This window comes from Ochotona princeps, chromosome 19 (genome assembly GCF_030435755.1).
Source record: "Ochotona princeps isolate mOchPri1 chromosome 19, mOchPri1.hap1, whole genome shotgun sequence".
NCBI classification, from domain to species: Eukaryota; Metazoa; Chordata; class Mammalia; order Lagomorpha; family Ochotonidae; genus Ochotona; species Ochotona princeps.
Genome location: NC_080850.1, coordinates 30,773,895 through 30,792,368, shown reverse-complemented (window position 1 = coordinate 30,792,368; position 18,474 = coordinate 30,773,895). Strand labels below are relative to the sequence as shown.

The following is an 18,474-nucleotide window of genomic DNA, read 5'->3' as shown; positions in this document are numbered from 1 at the left end:
TAAAGTCTATAGTAGAATGTGTGTATGTATTCACGATTTAATTCTTTTTACTTGAAATGGAGATGAGAAAGAAAGATCTTCCATCCACTGAATCATTCTCCAAATGGCCACAATAGCCAGAGTCAAGTTGGTCTAAAGCCAAGAGCCTCTTCTGGGTCTCTCACATGGGTGCAGGGGCCCAAGGACCCAGACTATCCTCTGCTGTTTTCTCAGGCCACAGGAAGGGAGTTGGATGGGAAGAGGAGCAACTGGGACTTAAAATGGTGTTTATATGGGATGCTGACACTCACAAGTAGAGGACTAGCGTGTTGATGCACTGCACCAGCCACAAGTGGAGTACATTTCTTAAAGTTTTATTTATTTATTTTTGTGAAAGTCACAGAAGGAGAGACAAATCTTTCATCTGTTGATTCATTCCTCAAGATGGCAGCAATGACCTGTATTGGGTCAGGCCAGGAGCTTGAAGCCAGGAGCTTCATTTGGGTCTTCCACTTGGGTAGCAGGGACCCAAGTAAATGAACATCTTCTGCTGCTTTTCCCAGGTCAGTAGCAGTGACCTGGATGGGTAGTGAAGCAGCTGGGACACTAACTGGCTGTTTATATGGATGTATACATCACTGTCAGTGGTCTTACCCATTGTGCCACCATGCCAACTCTTGCAGCAGGGTGTTTTTAAGTTGATGGTTTTTTTGTGACCCACGAATGATATAAATATCCAGTGGCCCTTGGCAGAAGAAAGCTTTTCCTCCCCTCTTATACAGGATTATTTAGGTTTGGCTTATTTTTGTCTTGCCAAATATGTTCGCACTGTACCCTGCATAATTTGTTTTTCACACCGCAGTCATACCAAATTGCTATAGTTCTGAAAATACCAGACTCTTATATGTCCTTATGTATGTACTTCTATTGCTTTGGTCTTGTAGAATCATGATGATAGCTGCTATATGTTGAGTGCTTATTCTCCGTTGAGTCAGCTTCTCACCTACATATTTTATGGTTTTATTTATTTCCATTGTTATTTGAAAGGCAGACAGACAACAGACAAATGGAGAGAGATCTTTTATCTGCTAGTCCACTTCCAAAGTGCCTGCAACAGGCAGGGAGGGGGCAGGGACCCAAGTCCTTTTTTCTTTCTTTCTTTCTTTTTTTGTTATAATTTCTTAATCTTTATTTGAAAGGCAGAGTTATAACACACACACAGAGAGAGGGGGAGGGAAAAAGAGAGAGACATCATCCACCCATAATTTTACTCCCCGATATCCACAGTGGCCAGAGCTGGGCTAGTCTGAAACCAGGAGCTTCTACCAGGTCTGCATGTGGGTGCTTCTTTCTCCAAGCATTAGCAGGGAGCTGGATCGGAAGTGGAGCAGCTGGGACTGGAACTGTTACCCACAACTGGTACTGCAAGCAGGATCTTAACATGCTACACCATGACACTAACCCTGGCCCCAAATACTTGTGTGCTTGTTTTCTGCCTGCTAGTGTGTGCCTTAGCAGGAAGCTGGATCTGAAGCAGGGTAGCCAGGACTTGAACCTGGCAGTCTGGTATGAGATATGGGCATCCTACTTAATGATTTAACTGTTGTGCTACTGTGCACCCATATGCATTTAAGAGAATTTTTAAAAGAAGTGTTTATGTATTTTTTAGTTGAAAGGATTTACACAGAGAAGAGACAGAGAGATATCTTTCATCTGTTGGTTCACTCCCTGTATGGCTGCAATGGCCAGAGCTGAGCTGATCTGAAGCCTGAAGCCAGAAGCCAGAAACCAGGAGCTTCCTGCAGGTCTTCCATGTGCATGCAAGGGCCCAAGGAAGGACTTGATCCATCCTCTGCTGTTTTCCCTTCCTGTAAGCAGAGAGCTGGATGGGAATTGGAGCAGCTGGGACATGAACTGGTACCCATAGGGGATGTCAGTGGCACAGGTGTTGGACTAGCCTGTTGAGCTACCACACCAGCCACTACAACCAATCTTGTAACTAGCATCTGAGGAAAGTGTTTATTCCCAATTAGTACATGAGAACTTTAAAGCTTAGAGACAAGTTATAGCATATAAATTATAGCATATACAGATAATTTATAATGCAAAGTTTTATGTTTAGTAGTGATGGAGTCAGGATTCAAATCTAGATCTCTTGGTAAGTTCCTTTTTCTAATGTGGCAGTTGTCATTATTGTCCCTTTTTCCATCTTGCTGGATGATTACCCTTTTGTCCTGAGTTACCATCTAGTTTCCTTGCTTTCTGCCCCAACTGGGATTGACTATCCTCTTTGTGCTGTCCTATTTTCTGTATGTAACGTATGTAACTCTTTTCTTTTCTTTTCTTTTTTTTTTAAGATTTATTCATTTTATTACAGCCAGATATACACAGAGGAGGAGAGACAGAGAGGAAGATCTTCCGTCCGATGGTTCACTCCCCAAGTGAGCCGCAACGGGCCGGTGCGCGCCGATCTGATGCCGGGAACCAGGAACCTCTTCCGGGTCTCCCACACTGGTGCAGGGTCCCAAAGGTTTGGGCCGTCCTCAACTGCTTTCCCAGGCTACAAGCAGGGAGCTGGATGGGAAGTGGAGCTGCCGGGATTAGAACCGGCGCCCATATGGGATCCCGGGGCTTTCAAGGCGAGGACTTTAGCCGCTAGGCCACCATGCCGGGCCCTGTAACTCTTTTCTAACATCTGTAATATTTTATTGCATTTATATGCTTTCTCAATGAACAGGAATCATATTTTTATATTCCCAGTATAATAGAATGACACCTAGTTTCACTTATTAAGTGCTGGTTGAATGTGTGCAGTGTTTAACATGCTCAGGCTACCTATTACAGATTCTAGGTGTTTTTGTGGAGCAGAGAATGAAAATATGAAGACATCTGTAGTCAGACTGACCTTAATAGTAGCAGTGGTAATTTTAATAGTAATAGTAAATAATATTTTTTGAGCAGTTGCAGTGTGTTAAACACTGTTCTGCAATTTAGGGCCTCTTTTTACTTACTCATCAATAATGCTATGATGTAACTACTGCTATCCATTTTACAATTGGAGAAAATGAGGTTATGGTGTTAAAAAAAAAAAAGCCAGCTAAAATTCCCTTGTATGAGGTGGGTGCCAATGTCTGAAGTCCTTGTTCTTAGTTATAATGCTGTCTTCCCCTGATTGGTATTAGAGATTCATGAAACTTTCTGACTTGCTAATTATTTTTTTGGGCTGTTTAATACTCTTCTATTTAGATTGATGAGAAGATGACTTCTGTGTATTTTTTAAAAATATGTATTTATTTTTTATTGCAAAGTCAGATATACAGAGAGGAGGAGGGACAGAGAGGAAGATTTTCCATCTGATGATCCGATGATTCACTTCCCAAGTGACTGCAATAGCCGGTGCTGAGCTGATCCGAAGCCAGGAGCCAGGAACTTCCTCCAGGTCTCCTACACGGATTCAGGGTCCCAAGACTTTGGGCTATCCTCTCCTGATTTTCCAGGTCACAAGCAGGGATCTGGATGGGAAGTGGAGTTGCCAGGATTAGAACCAGTGCCCATATGGGATCCCCGCGCATTCAAGGCAAGGACTCAGATTGGTGCAGCTCTGGCCGTTGTGGTCACTTTGGGAGTGAATAATCAGACAGAAGATCTTCCTCTCTGTTTATCTGACTTTGCAATAAAAAGAAAAAAATTTAGATAAATAAAGAAATAAACTATAATAGAATTATGTATTAAAATGTATTTTAGATTCTGTACTAAAGCTATAGTTTAAAAATAAAGTTTTGGGCCCGGCAGCGTGGCCTAGCGGCTAAAGTCCTCGCCTTGAACACCTCAGGATCCCCTATGGGCGCCGATTCTAATCCCGGCAGCTCCACTTCCCATCCAGCTCCCTGCTTGTGGCCTGGGAAAGCAGTTGAGGACGGCCCAGTGCCTTGGGACACTGCACCCGCATGGGAGACCCGGAAGAGGTTCCTGGTTCCCAGCTTCGATCGGCGCGCACCGGCCCGTTGCGGCTCACTTGGGGAGTGAATCATCGGACTGAAGATCTTCCTCTCTGTCTCTCCTCCTCTCTGTATATCTGACTTTGTAATAAAAATAAATAAATCTTAAAATAAAGTTTTTGTGGACGAGCAAGGTAGAGTTCATTTCTTTAGTTTTAGCTTATTGTTAGGAAAAGCATGGTGATTTTCTCTTGGGCTTTGGTGAAGCTAACCAAGTTCAGAAATCCTGAGATGCTACTTTGGTACTTTGACAGATTTAGTATTCCTTGTTAAAGAAGTTGAGGGGTGGGGATTGTATGTAGTGGGTTGCTACTCCTCAGACACTAACTTTCCATATTGGAGTTCCAGTTTGAGTCCTGGGTACATCAGTTTTGAACAGACTCTGCTGATGTTCCTGGGAAATCACAGAATGATTGCTCTAGTACTTGAACACCTGTCACCTACCAGGGAGACTGTGTAGCATTACTGGCTCTTGACTTAAGCCTTACCCAGAGTTGGGCGGTAAAGCAGTAAGTAGATGGAAGATCTCTCCTCCGCTCCCTTCCCCCAAACAAACAAACAAATAAATCTATCTTAGAAAAGAAGGAATTTAACGTTTTTATTCTAATCTTTTCCTTACAGTATTTCAAGATGTTGGTGATTATATCAGGTTTTTGTGTCGGAAAAATTCACTTGTAAAATATCATTATTTGGGCCTAATTTGCAACGGTATAACTTTCTCAAATGAGTCTTGTGGCATGTTTTCAGTGGATGCTACTGTTGACAATTTGAAAATCTTTTTTTTTAAAGATTTATTTACTTTTTATTGGAAAGGCAAATATACAGAGAGGAGAGACAGAGAGGAAGATCTTTCGTCCGATGGTTCACCTCCCCAGCAGCCACAAAGGCGGGAGCTGAGCGAATCTGAAGCCAGGAGCCAGGAGCTTCTTCCAGGTCTCCCATGTGGGTGCAGAGTCCCAAAGCTTTGGGCTGTCCTCAGGCCCAGGCCACAGGTAGGGAGCTAGATGGGAAGCAGGTTGGCCAGGATTAGAAGCGGCGACTATATGGGATCCCAGCACGTTCAAGGCAAGGACTTTAGCTGCTATTGTATTGCGCCAGACCCTAAAAATCTGCAATTTTTTTTTTTTTTTAGAAAAATTGGTGTTAATCTGCTTGTTTGTTTGTTTGAGATCATGCTTTGTATTACCACCTTTTTACCTTTTGGACCACTGGACTGTCCTTTTGGCTGTTGTTTGTAGAAATAGTAAGCTACCAGCTTTCTGAATATTGGTATATGTGCTTGGGGTGGACGTTGTGGCTGAGCGTTCCATATGGGATGCAGGCATTCCATATCAGGGTACTGGTTTGAGTTTCAGTTGCTCTGCTACCAGTCCAGCTCTGTGCTGCTGCACATGGAAAAGCAGTGGTGGATGACCCACATACTTGGGCACCTGTCATCATGTGGGAGACAGGAATGGAGTGGCTCAACCCTGACTATTGTGGTCATCTTTCTCTTTCTCTCCCTTTGACTGACACCCTGCCTGTCAAATAAATAAACTAAATCCTTAAAAAAAAAAAATCAGAGGGAAAAAGTTATCCTATCCACATATAAACTAAATAAAAAAGATCTAATAAGTAAATTTAAACAAATGTATATATTTGTGGAAGTTAGAATATATCTATCTACCTTCCCAATTTAAATGAATGTTTCTTATTTGAAGATTTGTAAGAAAAGGTTGTAGGAAATATTTAGTCTTTCCTTCAATGTTCTCATTACTCTAGTTGGAATTTGTGGGAGTGGTGATTATTTAAAAGCCTATGAGGAATGAAATTTGTGGTTACTTGCATTTGAGTTCCTAACTCAATACTAATTTGTTTAACATGTTTATGTTTAGCATTAAATTTCATTATCCGTTAATCTGGTTAAGAAGGGCTCCATGAAACAGTGTATTTTTTACTTAAATTTGAGAGCTTGGGTGTGGTGTTCTTTGCTCATGGTATGACTACTGGACTAGACACTACATAAACAAAAATGTATTATCATTGAGTATTCCCTAGTTTCTTTGTTACCTAGTAATTGCTGTTTTTAGAAATATAGCATGGGGCCCGGCGGTGTAGCCTAGCGGCTAAAGTCCTCGCCTTGAAAGCCCCGGGATCCCATATGGGCGCCGGTTCTAATCCCGGCAGCTCCACTTCCCATCCAGCTCCCTGCTTGTGGCCTGGGAAAGCAGTTGAGGATGGCCCAATGCATTGGGACACTGCACCCGCATGGGAGACCCGGAAGCGGTTCCAGGTTCCCGGCATCAGATCGGTGCGTATCGGCCCGTTGCGGCTCACTTGGGGAATGAATCATCGGACGGAAGATCTTCCTCTCTGTCTCTCCTCATCTGTGTATATCTGGCTGTAATAAAATGAATAAATCTTTAAAAAAAAAAAGAAATATAGCATGAAAGCTTAACAGTTAGCTATGAATCAGTGTGAGATTTTCTTATTTTAAGACTTAAAACAGGGTCCAGCATGATGACTCAGTGGCTAAATCCTCACCTTGCAACTGCTGGGATTCCATATGGGTGCGGGTTCATATCTTGGCTACTCCACTTCCCATCCAGCTCCCTGTTTGTGGCCTGGGAAAGCAGTGGAGGATGACCCAAAGCCTGGAGACCCTCCTTCCACCCACGTGGGAAACATGGAAGAAGTTCCTAGCTCCTGGCTTTGGATCAGCACAGCTCTGGCCTTTGCATTCACTTCGGAATTGAACCAGTGGATGGAAGATCTTTTTCTTTTTTTAAAGACTTATTTATTTTTATTGGAAAGTCAGATATACAGAGAGAAGGAGAGACAGAGAGGTAGATCTTCCTTCCATTGATTGATTCTCCAATGACCACAACAGCTGGAGCTGAGCCAATCCAAAGCCAGGAGTCCAGAGCCACAAGCAGGGAGCTAGATGGGAAGTGGGGCGCTGGGATATGAACCAGTGCCATATGGAATCCCTGTGTGTGCAAGGAGATGATTTTGATTACTAGGCTATCATGCTGGGCCCAGGAAGATCTTTCTTTTTCTCTGTCTCTCTCTGTGTCTTGGAAATTTGCCTTTCCAATAGTAATAATAAGAAAAAAGACAAAGTAGGGTGCTGGCGTTGTGGTATAGTGTGTTCAGCTACTGCTTGCAGTATCCCGATTTAGCTCCCTACTAGTGTGTCTGGGAACGTACGTTAGGAAGATGACCCAAATATTTGGGCTCCCACACTGATGTTGGAGACCCAAATAAGGCTTCTGTCTTTGGTCTGGCCCAGCCCTGGCCATTGTGACTATTTGGAAAGTGAGCCAACTGATGGAAGATAGTCTCTATCTTTTGTCTCTCTCCATTCTGTAACAAGTAAATAAGTAAATCTTTTTTTAAAAAGACTTAAAATATTTATTATTGAAAGTTTTACAGAATTATTTGTTCATGAGATGGGCATCCCAAGCAGTACCTTAACCACTGGGCCAAATGCCTGTTCATATTATTGGAAACTTAATCTTGATGTGGTTACTTGGTAGAAATTGTTTTCATGTGGGAATGAGTTTCAGTTAAATCTGTAGCTGGAGTAATTTTTCTAACAGGATTTTGGCCTAGAGGTCCCAAATCTCCCAATTCTAGCTTTTTGCTAATAAATCCTGGGAGGCAGCAGGTGGTGGTTTACTTTGGTTCCTACCACCTATGTATGTATGCTATCCTATTTGACACTTCTGGCGTCATCCTGTCCTACCCCTGGAGATTTGGGGACTGCACAAGCAAGTATACGATTTCTGTCTGTCTTTCTAGTAAATTAAAGAATGCTGATCTTGTGAGTGATATCTGAAGTGTAAATTGCCTAAAACCACACTTGAAAGTTCAGGTGAGTGTTGATAAAAATGCAACTTACTAGATTCTTAGTATGATTCTTCCTGTTTTGAAAGATGTAGAAAACAGACACTATAATGAGGGACAGAAGAATTGTAATTGTATTCTGAAAATTATTTATTTTTAAAGGATTTTTTAATTTGAAAGGCAGAGTGACATACAGAGAGAGACCTTCCACCCATTGGTTCACTCCCCCAGACTACCTGCAACAGTCAGGGCTTTGTCAGGTGGAAGGCAGGAACTAGGAACTCTATCCTGTTATTTGAGCCACCTTCCACTGCTTTCCCAGGTATATTAGTAGAGATCTGGATTGAAAGTGGAGCAGGTGGGACTCGAACTGACACTCATGGGAAGCTGGCATCCCAGTCAGTGACTTATTGAATTGCACCACAACATCACCCTTTTAAAATTACTTTTATGGGCTTGGCAGTGTGGCCTAGTGGCTAAGGTCCTTGCCTTGAACCCATATGGCCGCTGGTTCTGATCCCGGCAGCTCCACTTCCTCTCTGTCTCTCCTCCTCTCAGTATATCTGACTTTGTGGTGAAAATAAAATAAATCTTTAAAAAAAAAATTACTTTTATATAATGTTTTAAAAGTGCGAAGAGACACAGATAGACTTTCCATCTACTGGTTTACTCTCCAATTGTCCACAGCAACTGAAGTGGAGCCAGCTTAAAGCCACAAGCCTGGAACTCAATCCAGATGTCTCATGTGTGTGGTAAGAGCACAAATTGTTAAGTCATTACCTGCTGCCTCCCTGCCATATGACCAGGAAGTGGATTTGATAGTAGAGCTGAGACTTGAACCCAAGTAGTTGGATGTGGGATGTGGGTTTCTGAAGGGATGTCTAAGCTGCTGTGCCAACATTCATTATTTTCAATTTGATTTTTACCTCTGTAAAAATCTTTCAGTAGCACTGTAAGGTAGGAGCAGATGTTGTCTGTTTATTGATGAAAAAGTGGAATGTCAGGTTACAGTGATAATTGAAAAAGAAAGTTAATGTGATACCTGAAGTTATAATACCTGGTGGAACTGATACTAAACTTCTATTTTCGCCTGATTTCTAGTGCAGTATTCTTTCTGTTAAGTCCCGTTACCTGATTGAACTTCAGTTTGTACACAATTTAAGACATGGAAAAAATTAGCAAATCTTTTTATGTTATGATTTTCAAAAAAAGTTAGTTATGAGGCTTTCTAAAGACAAGGGACACATTTCTATTTTGTTGTTTTCTTTGAAATCTGATTATTTTCAAGCATTTAGAAGTGCGTTGTCTTATGTGATACTGACATTGTTGGCACCAGGAGAGTGCGGTTACTGATTATCCTAGCTGGGATGACCAGGGAAACAACTTGCGAATGGTCTTGCAATATTCCCACTTCTTTCTTGCCTAATACCATAGTTATGTTCTAGGTACCTTTATGTCTTTTTGAAAAACAATTATGGTATACATCAGATATATAAATTAAAGTCATATTTCAATGGTATTTTGGTATATTTGTGAGGTATGGTTATACAGTAATCATTACTATCTAATTTCAGTGTTCCAGAAAGCAACTTCAGACTCAGTAGCAGCCCATCCCATACTTCCCTCTCTGATTCCCCAGGTAACAAGTAATCCAGTCTGTCTGTATGGAGTTTTCTTTTCTTAACATTCCCTATAAATGAAATCATGATATGTGGCCTTTATGGCTCATATCTTTCACTAGATACAATCTTTTCAAAGCTTATATTACTGCATGTATCAGTATATATACCTTCTTACCAGTGACTGATACTCCATTGTATAACCATGTGATATTTTGTTTATCCACTTATATGTTGATAGATGTTTGGGTATTTTTAGTTTTTCCCCATAATGTTGCTTTGAATATTTATGTAATTTTTTATATTTCAGTTTTCTTATGTTATACACCTAGGAGCAGAATTATTGGGTGATATAAATCTTTGTTGAACTTTTGAGCTGTCACATTATTTCCCACATTTGGTTGCATCACTTAGTATTTTTAGTGACAATCCATAAGGACGTAACATTTTTTGAAAGTAAACCATTCATCACTTCCCTGGTGTATTTTTTAAATTTCTTTTTAGAAATTTATTTGAAAGGCAGAGCAAGAGAGAGAGGGAGAGATTAAACAGAAAGAATTCTTCCATCTGCTGTTTGACTCCCAAAATGGTAACACTAGCCGGGGCTGTACTAGGATGAACCTAGGAGCCTGGAACTTTTTCCCATTCTCCCATATGGGTGTAGGAGCCCAAGCTCTTGGACCATCTGCCACTGACCTTCCAGGCATATTAGCAAGGAGCTGGATTGGAAGTGGAACAGTCTGGTCTTAAACCAGACCCCATATACGATGCCAGTAGTGCAGGCAACAGCTTTACTTGTTATACCACAACACTGATCCCTTCTCCGGTACATTTCTTTTCTTCCTTCCTTTTTTTTTTTAACTTGAAAGATTTATATAGAGAGAGGGAGAGATGGATGGAGTGATCTTTCAACTGCTAGTTCACTCCTGCAGTGGCGTCAGTGGCAAGAGCTGGGGTGGTCTGAAGCTGGGAGCTAGTAGCTTCTTTTGGGTTTCCCATGTGGGTTCAGGGGCTCAAGGCCTTGTGCCTTCCCCCACTGCTTTCTTAGGCCATTGGCAGGGCACTGGATGGGAAGTGGAGCAGCCGGGAGTTGTACTGTTGCCTGTATGTGACGCTGGCTCCTGTAGGCAGAGAATTAGCCCCATCCCCAATACATTTCTGACCCCTAAGGCTTTTTGAAATTTTATTTTATACTATTCTATATCGGAAATATTTTGACCTTTTTATCTTTTTACCTACCTCCACCCATTTGTCTGATCACTTAATGAAAGTCTCTGCATCCTTCAGAGCCTTAATCAGATGCTGCATCTCATGTAGAGTCTTTATAAGTGACTAGGGCTGCAAGTTATTTATCCCTTTTTGCATATAATTGTACCATTTGGTCCTCTTTGAGTCCTTTTGTAATAGTTGTTAGAATATTATTTTTTTTGTAACACATTTTTGTTTTCTTGTGGTGTATAGTATAGACCTTAAGCAAGTAATTGGGAAATTAAAGAGAGAAAACTAAAAATCCTCAACTTAGATTTTTAAAAAATGTTACATTAGACATAATACAAAGGGAGTGTAAAAATATATTGGAAGTTTAATTAAAATTGGTGCAAAAAATAATTGAAAGTCATGCAGTTTTTTTCATAGTAAACATTTCCAGTAAACTTTTGAAACTTCTCAATGTGGATATTAATATAAAAATATACCATGCTTAATTTAAAAAATGTTTTTCCACTGCCAGGCATGTATACCTGCAAATATATTATGATTTGTTTATCTTGCAAAAAGTCCTTTTTCATTTTCTTCCCTTTTCTCCCATATCTGGGTGTAGGGGATGTAGTGGTGGGGAGGGAACCGCTCTCAGCTGCCCGAACTACATCAGTATCGGGGGTTGGAGGTGTCCAATTAATGTCATCTTAGAAACCATAATGTGGAAAAGAATGTTTCGAGGACATTGCTTGAGTAGTTTTGATTTGATAGTTTGGAGATGCTGTTGATTTCATCGCTCCATGGTTGAGAAAATTCTTCCAAGGTCCATTGACTGAGAGAGTCCACCCCAGTGCTCCACTCATCTAGACACTTGCTGCCAAAGCTCAACCAGAGTTGTCCAACCCATTCTGTTCTCCAACGTCTGACATGGCACTTGACATCCTCTGTAGGCCCAAATAAGTTGGCTGTCATGTCCCCCATATGCACCTGGGCATGCTGTCCATTGCACAGGCATCAGTAATCACAGAGGCCCAGTCCTGACACATGCATTTTGAGGTTGGACCACAAATTCAATGATCCTCCCTGTGGCTGAAATTTGGAATCCAGTGGCCTATTTTGGGATTCCCCCAAGAAACATCGGTATCCATTATGACCCCAAATCTGACTCCTGCATGTGCCAACCAGTATGGGATCTGCTTCAGTCCATCATCAATATCAGCCTAAACACACACCAGTGATTGGAATTGCCTAGTCAGTTCTATCCCAAGCCCCATGTCTCATGCAAAGCTATGGGTGCTGCTGCTCAGCCCAGCCTAGCTTGCCACATGCTGCCCAGTCCAACCTAGTTTGCTTCCGACCTTACTGTTGCACACACCAGCGGGAACTGCAGCATAGTTGGGTTGTTCCCCAATAATCCCCACCAGGCCTACCACCAGCCCTGTTTCCCATGCGTGCCAGTATGTGCAGCAGAGTAGTCCAGTCTGTGGTGATCTCAGTCGGGCTCATGAGAACCCTATGGTTGCATCTATGGGTATTGCAGCTTAGCTTAGCCCACCCCACCTCTCCACCCAGTCCATACGTATGACATTGGGTACTGACACCTGGTCCACTCTGGTCTGCCCCCAGGCCTGGTTCTTTTTTTTTTTTAAGATTTATTTATTATTTTTATTGAAAAATCAGATATATAGAGAGGAGGAGAGACAGAGAGGAAGATCATCCATCTGTTGATTCACTCCCAAAGTGGCCACAATGGCTGAAGCTGAGCTGATCTGAAGCCAGGAGCCTACTCTGGGTCTCCCACTCTGGTGTAGGGTCCCAAGGTTTTGGGTCATTCTTGACTGCTTTCCCAGATCACAAGCAGGGAACTGGATGGGAAGTGGGGCAGCCGGGATTAGAACCAGCCCCCATATGGGATTCTGGCACGTGCAAAGCGAGGACCTCAGCCACTGGCTACCGTGCCAGGCCCACCAGGCTTGGTTCTTTTTTTTTTTTTTAAGATTTATTTATTTTTATTACAAAGTCAGATATACAGAGAGGAGGAGAGACGGAGGGGAAGATCTTCCATCTGCTGATTCACTCCCCAAGTGAGCGCAACAGCCTGTGCTGTGCTGATCCGAAGCAAGGAGCAGGGAGCTTCATCAGGATCTCCCATACGGGTGCAGGGTCTCAAGACTTTGGGCCGTCCTCAACTGCTTTACAGGTCACAAGCAGGATGGGAAGTGGAGCTGCCGGGATTAGAACCGGTGCCCATATGGGATCCTGGAGTGTGGAAGGTGAGGACTTCAGCTGCTAGGCCATGCCGCCGGGCCCCAGGCCTGGTTCTTATGCACACCAGTGGGAGCTGCTGCCCAGCAGAGGAGTGCCTACAATTTCCCTACTTGGCCCACTCCTAATCCCTTATCTTGCTCTTGCCGATGAATGCTGTGCCCTAGTCTGACTCTTCCCCAAACCTAGCCTGCATTCAAGGCTGACAGTTGCTATAGCCCAGGCCAGCCCATCCAGCCCCTAGTCCCGGCCCTGATGTGAACTGGGGAATATTGTGTCCTGACTCAGCCTGATTTGTACTTCATCCTGAGTCTTGTTCCTCATCCTGAGTCTCGCACCTAACGTGGGTTTTGCAGACTTGCATGTGGGGACATGGAAGTCCATCAAGGTACAGGAGCTGCGTCTGGGCTGAGGGCAAACAGGCCAAACAGGGTCATGGTACCTATCAGCAAACGTGAGATCCTGGACCTGGTATGGGAACTTAGGAATGTCCCTGCTAATGGAGTACAGTAGCTGGAGCTGGACTGGGCCAGGCCACAGCACCTCCTGGCATGATTGAGAGCTAGGAAAGGAAAGCTGTGCCCACCACTGAGAGCTGAGAATACAGTGGGTCATTCCAGGCTGGGTTGAAGTGCAGGATCCTGGGCTTGGAATGGACCTGATGGGGGAAATCTGGGGGATTCTCCTGCTAAGCTGCAGCTCCCTGAGGAGTGCAAAAGCCAAGACTGGGGCTTGGCAGCCTGGGCTGCGCAAGGCTGCAGCACCTGTCAGCATGTGTGCAGGTTGGATTTGGGGGTGGGCCAGAGTGGGCTGGGCTCCAGCACCTGCTTACACTCAGGCGAGCCAGAATGGATGTGGGACAGACCCAGCCAGGCTAGGCCACCATGGCACCTTCTGTTTCACATGAGAACCAGATCAGGTAATGGACCAGGCTGGAATAGGCTGTAACAGCCACTGTCAAGAGCTGGCATAGGTGTTGGCCAGTTGGGCTAGGTTGTAGTACCCACCAGTGAGATTTAGGGGGTAGGAGTGGGCCTGGTAGAGGAGCTTTGGAGACTCCTCTGCAAGGCTACATGTTCCACTGGTGAGCGCAAAGGTTGGGGTTGTGGCTTGCCAGGCCAGGTTGGGCTGCAGTACCTATCAGCGTATCTGAGCCAGGTCAGGGGTTAGCCAGGCTGGCCGGTCCACAATACGCACTAGTACAAGCAAGAGCTGGAATAGACTGCATGCCAGGCTAAGTTGAACTGCAGTATCTGCCAGTTTAACCTGAGAGGTGGGTCTGGGACACGCTGGGTTACACTGCTGTGTCCACAGGTGAGAGCTGGGACTGGGGGCGAGCTGTGCTAAGCCAAGCTGTAACATCTACTAAAAAAAGCTAGGACTTTTGGTGAGATATCTCAGACTAGGCCACACCAACTGGTGTGTGCATAACCCAGGGCCAAGAGTGGGCCTGGTAGGGAAGCTTTGGGGACTCTTGTTGGGCTGCTGCTTCCACTGGTGAGCATAAGAAGCTGGATCTGGGAGCTGGACTCAACTGCTGCACCCACTGGCACACATGAGAACCAACATGGATGTGGGCCATATGGGATAGGATACAGCACCTGCTGGCAAGCACAAGATCCAAGGCTGGGAGTGGGTCTGGTTGTGAAACTGAAGGTATTGCCTGCTATGCTGCAGCTCCCATTGGTGAGCACCAGAGCCAGTGCTGGTGGTGAGCTAGGCTGGGCAAGATGGTAGCAACCTGTCAGCATGTCTGTGGACTGAGTCTGGGGGTCAGCTGGGCTGAACTAAGCGGCAGCATCCATGGGTGTGCATGAGAGCCAGATGGTAGACAGACTGAGTTAGGATGCAGACTGAGCTAGGATGCAGCACATGCTGGCACATGCAAAACTGGGGTTGGGGTGGGCCTGGAGGGGCTGATTGTGGATCACCCCAACTAGGCTCTGGCAGCTGCTGGTATACATGAAGCCTGGGCTGAGTTACGTGTGTCACACCCATCAGTTTTTGTGAGAGCTGGGATGGGGTGGAATTGACCAGGCTGCAGCATTCACTGTTATATACTGCAGCCAAAGCAGGTGATGGACTGAATTGATTCTGCACTGGCTGAATCTGACAAATCTGAAGTCACAATAGTCAAACCTAAAGTCACTACAGGTGCGGTTTCTTGGGGGACATCTCAACTAGATGGCTGGACTCAAACCCTGGCCACGGAGAAAAATCACGGTTTATGTGGTTCGTCCTTGGAGTACGTGTGTCAGGAGTAGACCTCCTCAGTTGCTGATGCCCATACAGTGGACAGCATGCCCAGATGTACATGGGGGATATGACAGCCAGCTCATCTAGGCCAGCAGAAAATGTTGAGTGCTTAGTCAGAGGATGGAAAACAAAACAGGTTGGACCACTCTCCTGGCCAAGCTTTGCAATATATTCCTGGGCCTGTGGATGCAATGAGGTGGACCTGATTAGCCCAGTAAGACCTTGAAAGATTTTCTCAACCCTGGTTCAATGAAGCTGGTGATATCTCAGAACTATCAAAACCACCTGAATGACACCATTGGAACATTATTCCCCATATTAGGGTCTCTCAGGTGTCATCAAATGACGATTTCCCCATCCCTGGGTGCTGATGTAGTTTGACAGCAAGGAGTAACCCCCATATTTTCCCCCACTGGAGATACAGAAGAAAAAAAAATTGAAGCATGTGCCACCCACCATCCTGCATACCTCGCTTCTCCTTACCCTAATCAGAGACCATGAGCGTGCATTCCTCTCAATTATGTAAATAATGTTAAAAAAATAAAAATAGCTGTATAGCTCTGTATACATCTTTTCAGCATTTCATGTGCTTGTTTCATAAAAATTGCTTTTCGTGCTCTGTGTGAGACATGGAAGAGACTATGTTATATTTGACTTATGCCTGTAGTCATGTATGAAGATAAGCAGTCTAAATGTTTCATCCAACTCTTCTCTAACCTTGTGTTTCTATGGTAATATACTCTGTTATAGTTCATTAAATTATAATTATTCTTACACTGATAATCATACATACTGCATTTTTTTATAAACAGGTTGAATCATTTATTTTGGACCAAGAAGATTTGGATAACCCAGTGCTTAAAACAACCTCAGAGATATTCTTATCAAGTACAACAGAAGGAGCAGACTTACGTACTGTGGACCCAGAGACACAGGCACGACTTGAAGCTTTGCTAGAAGCAGCAGGTACTTGATTTTTTGTTTTTTCTTTTCATCTATTTACAGAAAATCCAAATCTCCTTACATAGTTTTAGACAACTGTTACACAATTATTAGTGTTATTCAAAATTTGGGATCTAAATAAAACTTTTTTTTCATGAAAAAAATAGTCTCATTTTACATATTTTTTTTAAAGATTGGTTAATTTGAAAGGCAGAATCAACAGGGATAGATGCAGAGAGATATCTCATTTGCTGATTCACTCCCCAAATGGCCACCATGGCCAAGGTCATGGAATCAGGAATTTTATTTGAATCTTCTTCCCAGGTGTACTAGCAGGGACACATATTTTTGCAAATATGGAATGCTGATCTCAACAGCCTTTCTATGTTCTGTCGGGGTTGCATGAACTTTCATATTTGTCCCCTTTTAATATGTTGAAATGTGTGAAAGATTGAACATAAATGTTTCAAACTTTATGTATTTTTCTTTGAAAAGCAGTTACACAGAGAGAAGGAAAGATAGAAGGTTCTTTCATCTGCAGATTCATTCCCCAAATGACCACAACAGCTGAACCTGAGCCAATTTGAAACCAGGAGCCAGGATCTTCTTCCAGGTCTCTTGTGTGGGTGCAGGGTCTCAGGGCTTTGGGTCATTCTCTACTGCTTTCCCAGGCCACAAGCAAAGATGTGGATGGGAAGTGGAGCAGCTCGCTTATGGAATGCTGGTGTCACAAGTGGAGGCTTAGCTGCCCATGGTGCCAGCACCCTGAATGTAATTTTTTTAATAAGGTAAGATCATAATATATTAAAAAAAAAAAAAGCTTTTTTCTTACCACTGTTTTTGGGAACTGCCTCCCCAAGACTTTTTCCTTTTTTTAAAGATTTAATTATTTTCAGTGGAAAGGCAGACATGTGATTCTGATAACCCATTGTACGCTCAGGTTTGTGTCTCAGGTGCTCTACTTCTGATCCAATTTCCTGCTGAAGAGCCTAGGGAAAACACAAGAGAATTCCCAAGTGTTTGGCCCCTTGCCAACCACATGGGAAACAAGAAAGGGTGAAGCTCTTGGGTCCTGGCTTTGGCTTAGCTCAGCCCAAGCCATTTCAACCATCTAGAGAGAGGATCAGAGGATGGAAGATCTGTATGTCTCTGTCTCTCTGTAACTCTGACTTTTGAAAAAAATATTTTAAAAAAGGAAAGAAATCTTAGTTCTGGAGGCAGGCTCTTTTATAAAGAATATTTTAATTTTATTGCTTTAATATATCCTAATTCATTTTGTCAATTCCTTATTAAAAGATGTTTAGATTATACCCAGTTTTCAACATTACAATTAATGCTGTAGTTTGTTAATCTTTTTGTATCTGCAGCTTTTTTGACTGTACAGATGACCCTATAGGAGAGATTTTCAGAAAGCAGTATGACAGAAAGAATGTTTGTATTTAAAATGTTTATAACTATTGTTAAGTAGCTGTCCAAAGTTTGTTCCTGAATAGCTTTTAAGGGGAACTCACACTTCAGAAAAATTTTTTTCATGGGAAATTTTAAATTTCTAAAACAGATTTATGTTTTGGCCCTGGCACAGTGGCGCAGTGTCTTACAAGTGCCGACATCCTATATGGGCTCCAGTTCGTGTCCCAGGCAGCCCCACTTCCCATCCAGCTCCCTGCTTGTGGTCCGGGAAAGCAGTGGAGGATGGGCAAAAGCCTTGGGATCCTGCACCTGTATAGGAGTCCTGGAAGAAGCTCCTGGCTCGTGGCTTCAGATTGGCTCAGCTCCAGCCATTGCGGTCACTTGGGGAATGAATCAACGGATGGAAGCTCTTCCTCCCTGTCTCTCCTCTCTGTTATATCTGACTTTCCAATAAAAATAAATAAATCTTAAAAAAAAAATTCATTGGTTGGACGCCATGACTCAAAAGGCTAATCTTCTACCCTGTGTTGCCATATCCCAAAGGTGTGTCTGTTCTAGTTCCAGCTGCTCCACTTCTGATCCAGCTCTCTGGTTATGGTCTGGGAAAGCAGTAGAGAATGACATAGGTCCTTAGTACCCTGCACTTGCATTGGATACTTGGAGATGGCTTCTGCTTCCTTGCTTCAAATCAGCTCAGCTCTGGGTGTTTCAACCATCTAGGGAGAAACTAGTGGATGAAAAACATTCATTGTCTCTCCTTTTCAGATAAATTCATTGGATGGTGTTTATGTGATTTATTTCATTTTTATTGTAAGTTTAGTTATGGCATTTATAAGAAGAAATTAATTGTCATAGTAAGTGAGTAACTTTAAAATGTTGCTCCAGTGTTTAGATTCAGTGGGTTAAGCCACTGGACTGCCATCAGATAGTGGAGTGTCTGTACAAGTCCTGGCAACCCTGCTTCCAGTTTCCTGCTAGAG

General features: G+C 43.3%; 1 protein-coding gene across 11 annotated transcripts in view; it reads left to right on the top strand.

Moving 5' to 3' along the window:
• ANKHD1 (ankyrin repeat and KH domain containing 1) overlaps positions 1-18,474 on the top strand; it is a 117,591-nt gene that overhangs the window by 13,540 nt on the left and 85,577 nt on the right. For 10 of the 11 annotated variants that reach the window (XM_058677231.1, XM_058677232.1, XM_058677233.1 and 7 more), the window contains exon 2: positions 15,955-16,108. Coding sequence is in view for 9 of the 11 variants with exons in the window: in XM_058677233.1 (XP_058533216.1) it covers positions 15,955-16,108 (154 nt within the window). In the remaining 2 variants the exon portion in view is untranslated. Of the gene's footprint in view, positions 1-9,379; positions 9,445-15,954; positions 16,109-18,474 lie in introns of all 11 variants that reach the window. The other variant, XM_058677227.1, reaches the window with a different exon arrangement.